Raw genomic sequence first — 10,550 nt, 5'->3', positions numbered from 1 at the left:
CTCGGGACCCCTTTATCCTCTAAGCGGCTCCATAAGAAGAATCAGAGGAACCTTATCGTACGCTTTCTCCAGATCAATAAACACCATGTGGAGATCCTTCTTCTTATCTCTGTACTGTTCCACCATCCTCCTAATAAGGTGGATAGCCTCTGTGGTAGATCGTCCCGGCATGAACCCGAACTGGTTGTCTGAAATAGACACCGTCCTTCGCACTCTCATTTCTACCACTCTCTCCCAAACTTTCATGGTATGACTTAGTAATTTGATGCCCCTATAGTTGTTACAGCTCTGGACATCACCTTTGCTCTTATACAACGGGACCATTGTACTCCACCTCCACTCTTCAACTATTAGTCTTGAATATAACACTAAACAATGCAGTAAGTCATTCCAAGCCTGCTCTACCCACACACCTCCACAGTTCGACCGGAATTTCGTCTGGCCCGGTAGCTCTGCCCCTTCTCATCTTACGCATTGCCTCCATGACTTCATCGATCTCAATGTCCCTACAGTTACTTAATTCATGGTGACTGTCGGCATTCCTCGATTCCCCAAGTATAATATCCTGATCCCCTTTTTCACTTAGAAGTTTATGAAAGTAGGTCTGCCACCTCCTCTTAATCTGGTCATCTCCCATCAAAACTTTGTCGTCATCATCTTTTATGCACCTCACTTGGTCCAGATCCCGAGTTGTCCTCTCTCTCGCCTTAGCGAGTCGGAATAACTTCTTCTCCCCACCTTTGTTCCTTAGTTCCTCATACAGACGAGCAAAAGCTGTCGTCTTAGCCTCCGTCACTGCCATCTTCGCCTCCTTCCTAGCTACCTTATACCTTTGACTGTTCTCTCTCTTCTCCTCCTTGTCAGTGCTCCCTACTAACCTTAGGTAAGCCGCCTTCTTTGCTTCCACTTTACCTTGGACAACCGCATTCCACCACCAATCTCCTTTGTGTCCACCATAGTGGCCCGTAGATATCCCTAACACCTCTCTCGCCGCCATTCTTATACAGTCCGCCGTCGTCGACCACATTGTGTTTGCGTCCCCACTACTTCTCCAAGCTCCCATTGCCGATAACCTTCCTTCCAACTCTTTAGCTTTATCCTTAGTTAAGGTGCCCCACCTAATCCTGGGGCGTCCTTGTACTGACCTCTTCTTCCTCCTTATCCTAATACAAATGTCCATCACCAAAAGCCTATCCATGACTTTTACAAGTAGGAAAAGTTAATTGTTATAAGTAGGAAAATAAACTTTGAAAAAAATTTAACTTAACATTATCCCTTTCCATGACTTGCATACCATGTCTATTGATTACTTTGTTTTTTTTTTTCTGGAAATAAATTTTGTATAAGGTTAAATATCTCAAGTGTATAAAATCTAAAGATATGATTTGGAAACCACAATATTATATTAATCAACAAAAAACTGAAAATAAACTTTATCATCAAAAAATACAAAAAGAAAATTTAATTTATATCAGGAAATTAAACACATGTATAATAATTGACTATACAACTTTTTTGCTTCCCATATTTGCTTCTTGTCCATTAGAAGCATATTCCTTGTCACATATCATGTTCAATAATTCATTGACAGCCACACCCTACCAACGATTATATAAAAAGATATTCTCAGGTTTTTTCACACACCATTTTTATATTGTTTATTTTTTAAAAAAAAAGCAATAACTATTATGTGGTGAATAATAATACATGAATTATTACGGGCTATATAATAATATATGATTACATACATGAACTATTATGTGAAAATTGCCTAATCTAAAGGTATTTTTATCTTGAGATATATATTCTTATTGATGTATTGCTCAATTTATATATTCTTATCTAATAGTATATTAGAATAGTTTTCGTATATGTTACATTGAACTTAATAAGTTTGGTTTTCAATACTTATTTCGAGTTTTATATTGGAAATCAGACATTTTATTTTACTATTTTAATACGAAAGATTTTGTACAGAAAATCAAGTGATTGTATAGTATAAAATTATATACAGAGATTATTTTTTTTATACATCAAACGGGAAGACCCCCTACAATAATTGTTTAATAATTGGATTACTTTTATGAGAACTTTATCTTTTTTGAGAGATAAATTTTTTTAACTAATAAAGTGATTAGTGATAAAAAAAAGCTAAGATCTCGACTAATATATTTGCAGGAAATTTATATTCTCTTGAAAACCTCTAGAACTAAAAACACTACTACACTAGGATTACTGAAAATGTAAAAAGTGTTTACACGTTCTCTGTGATTGACCTATTTACTTCCCACTTAATTTAGGTTATTATTCAATGATTATTATATATAATTATCTACTATTACTTATTAAATGACAAATTTATGTTTTATACATTAATAATGAAAACATATTTATTATTAGGCCACTTAAAAAGTAAGTGCATGTTTTTCTATTAATACACGTTAATGATAATATAAAAATAAATAATATGCTATAATACATTAATTACACAAATAATATATAATATTTTTGTACTTTCAATGCGTAAAACTTAAATTCTTAAATAACCTAATAGTACAAGAAAATTAAACTATCAAATGTATAACATTTAAACTCATGTCCATGTAAGAGAAAAAATGGTTGGAAATTGCACCGACTTAAAACTAAACCTACCCTATCCATGATTAGAATAATAATAATTCCATATCTTTCAACATTAATATGTAGACCATTACTTTATAAAATAATTGTGTTTATTAATGAATGTGCTCCACAAATGCTTGAAGAGTTGAGAACTGTGGCAACTGTTTTTTTTAAGACCAGCCTCCCCAAGAAGCAAGAATAAACCAAAAACCAAAACAATAGTATATGTACTTTATACCCCTCCGTCTTAAATTATTTTTTGTATTTCTCTTTTACACGCTTCCTAAGAATATATTAATTAGAGTGATTTTGGACTATTTTATTTTGTCTTAAGATATTTTTTTTTGTTTAATATTTATTTATAAAGATATTTGTAATCTTCAAGTATAATTAATAATAAAGGTAAAATAAAAAAAAATAATTAATTTAATCTTCAACTTCTAAAATAATAAATAATTTGAGACAAATAATTTTAGAAATATTTTCCTAAGCCTCTCCAAGAATAAACCAGAAAGCAAAGCAATAGTATATACTTTGGTACTTACTCCAACTCTAATCATTTGTCGTGTTTTCATAATATTATGCCATAATTGAAATAATTGTAATTTTTAAGAATAATTATTATTAAGGGTAAAATAAAAAATAATAATTAGTTTTATTTTGAACTTCTAAAATAACAAATAAATTAAAATAAATGTATCGTAATTAAATTGAGATATCTATTTTCAGAAATTAAGATAAATAATTTGAGACGAAAAAATAATGCTAAAATAAAAAATAAAATAAAAAGAGGAAAAACACACGCACCCCAAAGCTCAGCCACTTTCCTTTTTTCTCATTCTATTTTGACTCAGCACCTAAAAGAGACCCCCTAAATTTCCTTTTCCCAATACCCAAAAGGCCAATTAAATTCCAATCTTACCAATCTTGGATAAAGAATCAAACTTTGTGCATATATCTTGATACAGAAGTAAATTTTGTACTGTCAATCTCATTTCTTGAGTACCCAAAAAGGCCATTTTGATTCCAATCTTACCAATCTTGGATAAAGATTCGTACTTTTTGTGACGGTGGTGTTTGGGTCAACTTGCGTGCCGTATAAAGATTCAAACTTTACGTATATATGTTGTTAAGGAAGTAATTTTTGTAGTGTAAATGTCATTTCTTGAAACCCCAAAAAGCCATTTGGGTTTAAATCTTACCTACCTTTGATTAAAGTAGCAATCTTTGTGTGTATATCTTTTTTGGGGTATTGCTTTTTCTTTGGAATTTATCTGCAAATGGGTAGGAGTAGTTGCTGTTGATCCAAAATATTAGAGTGGGGTTTGACTGAATGAAGAAAATGTACAGTGATTGATTTAATTTTACTGTCTCTCATTTTGTCATTATATTTGACAGATTCAAGATTTAGAGTCAGTGAATTCAGAATGAGTTCAGTATATTGTACTCTTTTTTAGAATTTTTGTTTGCATATGTATACATGGTCCTAGTCGAAAGCAAGTTTTACTGAACACATTTCAAAAGGGCAATTTGTGAGATGGAATCAAGAATGGATCAATATGAGATCATGGAACAGATTGGGCGTGGAGCATTTGGTGCAGCTATTCTAGTGCATCACAAACAGGAGAGAAAAAAGTAAACTATAATTTTTATTTTTACCTGAATATGTGCTTTGAATTTCTGTAGTTTGATTTGGTTTGTAAAATTTTCTTTGTGGGGTTTATTTAATTGATAGGTATGTGTTAAAGAAGATCCGTTTGGCTCGACAAACAGAGAGATGCAGGAGATCTGCTCATCAAGAGGTAGATTTTTATTCTTTTTTGTTGGTTAATGATTATATTTTATGTCCCTTTTCTGTTTGAGTTACTCAAAGAAGAAAAGATTCTTTAGCTTGATTTGTTGAATACAATGCCTTTTCCTCCCAAATTTTTGAATAGTAGTATAAGGTTAGTTACTATTGAGTTTGACTTCCACTTCTATGTTTTGTTTGATTTCATACTTTGTTGGACTGTTCATTGAGTGTCTGAAGGGTTCTTGAAAACTGTTAAAGAAATATACCATATGCCTAACTCAACCCTAAACTCTAGCTCAAGGGGCGAGGATTGTCCAAGACGAGACAAATTGCCTCCCATCCAACCGATGTGGGACTACGGACTCCCCTGCATGCCTAGGGCGGACAATTAGAGGGTGGACAACATAATACGGGGGCCCAACATCAGGTGAAATAAGAACTGGGAGGGCCTGACTCTGATACCATGATAAAAAATGGACTTTGGACCTAATTCAACCGTAAAAGCTAGCTCAAGATTCTGCTTTTACTTGATCTTCTCTTGCTGTGATAGCCCGTTGATTGTATTCCGGTATCAGTTTATTGAGATTCTAGACTTGACATTGTCCTATTCTTGGAGATATTAGAAACTTCGTGAAGAATACTTGCACTTGTTGCTTTAGTTCATTTCTCCTTAAGCTTTTCGAGATACATTACATGTTTGTCAATTGCATGTATATTTGTTTATCTGATCGTGATTTCATTTGCGTCTTAGTGTTTGTGGGATGTCTATCGGAAATAGCCTCTCTGCCCTATCGGGGCAGGGATAAGGTCTGCGTACGCATTACATGAATACATATATGCTCAAGATTTTCTACGTAGATGTAATCCAGATTTTGATGTGCAGATGGCGTTAATTGCACGGATTCAACATCCATTTATTGTTGAATTCAAGGAAGCATGGGTAGAGAAGGTGAAAGACGTGAAGTTTTTGCCAGTGAGTCGGACTTAACTTCTTTGTACATAATGTAATTATTTGCCCTTTGTTGATCGTAAATGCAGGGCTGCTATGTTTGCATTGTTACTGGCTATTGCGAAGGTGGCGATATGTAAGTTTCTTGAACAATTCATGTTGACATAGTTTTCTGTTATTAGTGCTTTAACTGGTAAACAAGGGTTTCAAGTCTTTGCTTCCCCCCTTTAATAAAACATTTTTGATAGGGCTGAACTGATGAAGAAACAAAATGGTCAATATTTTCCGGAAGAGGTATGTCCATAGATTATTAAGCTAATAATTCGAATGAGACATGTTAGTTATAAATTTGGATTGTAGGAGGTACTGTATAATTTATCTAGAATAGATTTCAATTTCTTGCCGTTTTTGTTTGTTGATTGTTCAAGTAAATGTTCCCCTTGCAGAAACTTCTGAACTGGTTCACTCAACTACTATTGGCAGTAGAATATCTGCATTCAAATTATGTGCTGCACCGTGACCTTAAAGTATGTATTTCAATATTTGTCAATATGTTTACATTTAAGGTTATCTCCTTATTTTCTAAGGTAATTTTTACAACCTGTTGTGGCAGTGCTCAAACATCTTTCTCACCAAGGAACAAGATGTTCGCCTTGGTAAGTTCAGTGCACTTTCTTTTTACTGAACTTGAGATGAATGCAATTCTTATTTCGGCAATACTCTTTGTTGCAGGGGATTTTGGGCTTGCAAAAACATTGAAAGCAGATGACTTGGCTTCTTCGGTAACTTCCGATATACATACTTCTTTTTTATTTACTGTCTAATTTGGATATACCATCCAATGAAATGCAAAAATTTGCATTCTACATTCCCATTATTAGAATTATTTGGTTAATGGAGACTATTGGAACTTTTGATAGCGCTACATATTGTAGCTTGCACCTGTAGAAAAGTGTAGAGAGAAAATTGGGTGACGTTCTCAGGTGTCTAGGATATGATGTTGAATAGATATATTGAATAGGGCAATACTACTTTTGGTTAATTATTTCAACATAAATAGTTAGTACTCGAAGAGAGCAGACACATCACATGTATTGACATATTATATAGGATATGTTGTTGTTTACCGACATATACACGCCACTTTTGATTTCTCTCGAGTTTTGACTCAAGTGCTATCCATCTTTTGGAAGTTCAAAATCCCGATTAAACGAAAATATTCAGGATTTGTTGTTCTGGTGATAAAACAACTATAAAATATCATAACGTGCTTAGTGTGTTTTAGATGAAGCATTTGGGCTTGAAAATGATTTAACGCGTGTCTGCGCTTCAAATACCTAAATAAATTTGGAAGTTTGTTTTAAACATTTTCACTCTGAACGGAGAAAATACAAACCGAGGATGAAGAGTCCAACCCACCCGTCTGTTACAAGTAGTTGTGCAATAAGTAAAGATAGAAGATACTTGTTTAGAAAGCTGATGATATATTTTTGTTTCATATTCCAGGTAGTTGGAACTCCCAATTACATGTGCCCTGAACTTCTTGCGGATATTCCTTATGGTTTTAAGTCAGATATTTGGTCCCTAGGTATGCAGTTTTCTATACCTTATACTCTCCATCAGAGTAGTGCATTTATATTAAGGCGATGCTTTTAGAATTTGAAGTCACAATGTATAAAGTACCAATTGCACATTGGTGAGGATACTAACTATTAATCTTACACTTATTGGCTTGAGTGTCGTGCACTATGTTTTAAATGTTATTATTAGCTTCTGCGGATTAAAGTCATTCATTTTTTGACCAGGCTGCTGTATGTATGAAATGGCTGCTTATCGCCCTGCATTTAAAGCATTTGTAAGATTCTACTCTAATCTATTTCTTTTCCTTGATTCCCCTCCTTCAAGTTTAGAGCTTCATACTAATTGGACTGAAAATGTAATCTTGATAATGATTCAGGACATGGCTGGATTAATAAGCAAGATTAATCGGTCGTCCATTGGGCCTCTGCCATCTTGTTATTCTCCATCCTTGTAAGTCTGCCATTTGTTTGTCACAATTGCTTTATGTTTGAATCAAATTTAATCACTATGAAACACGAAATTGTGTGTACTTCTAATCCTTATGGCAAATGTTATCGCGTATTTTTTCAATTTTCTTTTCCAAACTTTTAGTAAATTTTCAACAAACTGCTCTTGATTTAACTTTCTCCTATTACACTTATAATGTAATTTAGCATATTGAATATTGTTATATATTGTTTTTACAGGAAAACACTTATTAAAGGCATGCTAAGAAAGAATCCCGAGCATCGTCCCAGTGTAAGCTTACCAAGGATTTATTCTTCCATAACTTTTGCGTCGGAATAATACGTAGTTCAATCATTTGACTTCAACCTTTTCAGGCTTCTGAGCTCCTAAAGCACCCGTATTTGCTGCCGTATGTTGAGCAATACCGACCATCCTTTACTACTCGCGTGGCAAATCATATTGAAAAACCTGTCGCTACTGGTCGTGACTCTAGAAAGAACATGGCGGAAAGCCAAAGTAGTACAAGTTCTTGTAGCAGGGCTTCCAATTATGATAATAAGGGCACTGATATAGATGTTGCATTTGTTGACGACGATATGGACTTTGAGCAACCTCATTCCTTTGACGAAAATCACGGAGCTGATATCTTTCCTGAAGATACAGATGACTATGAATCTAAGAACATTATTGATGAAGAGAGGAGATGTGATGCAGAAGCTAAGCAACCTAAAACAATAAAAAGTATCGTGCTGGCTATGAAAGAAGGAAAAACGAGAGAGCATAGTTCCCCGATGAGGGGCAACCGAGCTAAAGTTGGCGGTTCAGGTGCACAGAAAGCTCACATCGAAACATCACCAAAGATCCCAAAACCAAGTTCAGTTACTCCTACTTCTAAACATAATGCAGAGACGCCATCTCCTGTATCAGCAAAGACTGGATGTGATACGACAAAAAGGAATCACGGACCGCATACTTTAAAGCATCAGGTAATTTAGCCATTCAATCTCTTATCTCCAGTAGTATTTGCCTATTGGTTTGTATAATTAATTAAGGGATAATTACATTTTTTGGCCGCCCTAAAAAATAATAACAGGCAAATGTATAAGTTTTGTATATCAAGTATAAATATACATGTAATATCCGTAATCAATATGTTTTTGTATATTTGGGCTAGCGCCCGTAATTAATTTCGGCCAACGGGCCAAAAATGAAAAAATCCCTATAATTAATTAATGCCTCTTTCCTTGCAGTTGCCTGCCATTGAGTCCAGTACCAAGACTAAACCTAGACATGAGGGTATCTCTCCCTCTGGTCCTTCAAAGCACGTTGCTGAAGATGGATTTCCTGCAAAGCTGAGACTGCGTACACCTCCTAACCTGATTAGACGGCCCTCATTTCCCAGAAGGATGAAACAAGTGGGGCATGATGCCCCGAATATTCTTAACAATAATGTTAAGTCTGGTCCGGGCGACAATTCCCCGTGTCCTGAAACGATTCCTGATTCTACACCCGATGACTGCCATAAACATGCTATAAAGAATTGTGTGCAACATTCTCGAAAGGTTTCATTAGGAGCTTCAAAAGAAACGCAGGCGGAGAGTAGCATTTCTGCTTCTTCTTATGTATCAATTCAAGGATTTGAACTTTGTGACGACGCAACAACTCCTCCTTTTATAAATTTGACCGAACAGATGCTCCTAAGTCACGAAAGAGCTACTGAAACTGAGACCACAAGATCAAGGCCCTCCTGGTCAACCACTAACTCATCTCTCTCGGAGATTGCTTTTGCTTCAGGGGAAACCCTTGATAACAAGAATTCTGAACCATGCTCCATCGATAAGGTTGAGGAGCCTCATCACATTATGGATGTTGGTGCTTGCAATCAGAAATCAGACCCCACTTCGGCCTCCCTTGGGGACGATAAGTTTATGGTGAAGTTGTCATCCTCGACAACAGAAATTGCCTCTCCCACTGCTCCTCTTGTTCCATTGAGTCAAACTAGTCTTCCTCACTCAGACAGTGCCTCAAAAACCGATGGTGATGACAAGTTTATTACAAAGGAACTCTTATGCTCTCCGACCGAAAGCATTACTCCCTCACTCCCTCCTTTTTCACCTCAAAACAATTTGTCGTCAGAGAAGGGACTAACGACGGTTGTTCCAAAGAATATGGTTCTTGAAAAACCAGCTGCTTCTGACGGCGTCATACATGTCATTCGACACAGTAGTTTCCGAGTTGGTTGTGAACAGCCAGCAGCAGACACTATGGAGACAGGTGCTGATGTTGGGAAACTGATAAATGTGGTAAGAGATGAAATTGATATCGACAGTCTAGGTTCTCATGGCACTCCAAATGCTTCTACTTTTGCTGAATCGGTGATTGGTGTCCATAATAAGGAGATGGACGTAAGAAACAACAGCACTCCAACCTCTTCAGCACCAAGAATAGATTCTTCAGAACCGGCTGCAGAGGAGGAAAGGCCGGTAAAGGAAACGTTAGATGTCAAGTCTTTTAGACAAAGGGCAGATGCACTTGAAGGACTATTAGAATTATCTGCTGACTTACTGGAGCAAGACAGATTAGAAGAGCTTGCTGTCGTTCTAAAACCTTTCGGCAAAAACAAGGTTTCACCGAGGGAGACGGCTATTTGGTTGGCCAAGAGTCTGAAAGGAATGATGCTTGACGAATCTGCACGAAATTCATGATCTGTTCTGCAGATTGGTATTTGCAGATATACTTGTTTTCTTTATTTTTTTGGTCATTCAACTTCCTATTGAATTGTTGAAGAGGAGCACTTAAAGGAGGTGCTTAGCTTCCTTTTTCTCATAAGTATTTATGTAATTCTTTCACTTTAGTAATTGTAAATAGATAGATAGAAACTTGAATAAATCTTTTGATCTGTGAAATGTAAGGATGTGTTTAAACACTATTGTTAATAGACATTTTCATATATTATGTTCTCCTGTTTTTGTCTGACATAAATAAGTCCAACGTTTTCTCATATTTGATGTTGGGCACAAGCGGAGGCGGAGCTCAGGCTGATTGAAAAATTATACTGTGTATATAGATCAAAATAGTTGGTGAATATATAGTGTCCAATAGGTGTGGGTGCACCCGGATGCATTCATTATATTGTATACATAGGAGAGTTAAAGACTT

General features: G+C 35.5%; 1 protein-coding gene across 1 annotated transcript; it reads left to right on the top strand.

Moving 5' to 3' along the window:
• Nucleotides 1–3,437: 3,437 nt before the first annotated feature.
• LOC107830232 (serine/threonine-protein kinase Nek5) lies at nucleotides 3,438–10,343 on the top strand. Its single transcript, XM_016657734.2, has 14 exons — nucleotides 3,438–4,257; nucleotides 4,358–4,424; nucleotides 5,298–5,363; nucleotides 5,453–5,499; nucleotides 5,612–5,657; nucleotides 5,810–5,890; nucleotides 5,977–6,019; nucleotides 6,096–6,145; nucleotides 6,870–6,951; nucleotides 7,169–7,218; nucleotides 7,321–7,394; nucleotides 7,631–7,682; nucleotides 7,766–8,377; nucleotides 8,642–10,343. Exons 1-14 carry the CDS (start codon nucleotides 4,160–4,162, stop codon nucleotides 10,094–10,096), a joined length of 2,823 nt encoding a protein of 940 aa, XP_016513220.1. The 5' UTR covers nucleotides 3,438–4,159; the 3' UTR covers nucleotides 10,097–10,343.
• Nucleotides 10,344–10,550: the final 207 nt, after the last annotated feature.

The sequence above is a fragment of the Nicotiana tabacum genome, chromosome 22 (assembly GCF_000715075.1).
Source record: "Nicotiana tabacum cultivar K326 chromosome 22, ASM71507v2, whole genome shotgun sequence".
In the NCBI taxonomy this organism is placed as follows: domain Eukaryota; kingdom Viridiplantae; phylum Streptophyta; class Magnoliopsida; order Solanales; family Solanaceae; genus Nicotiana; species Nicotiana tabacum.
This window is presented reverse-complemented; position numbering and strand designations above follow the sequence as displayed.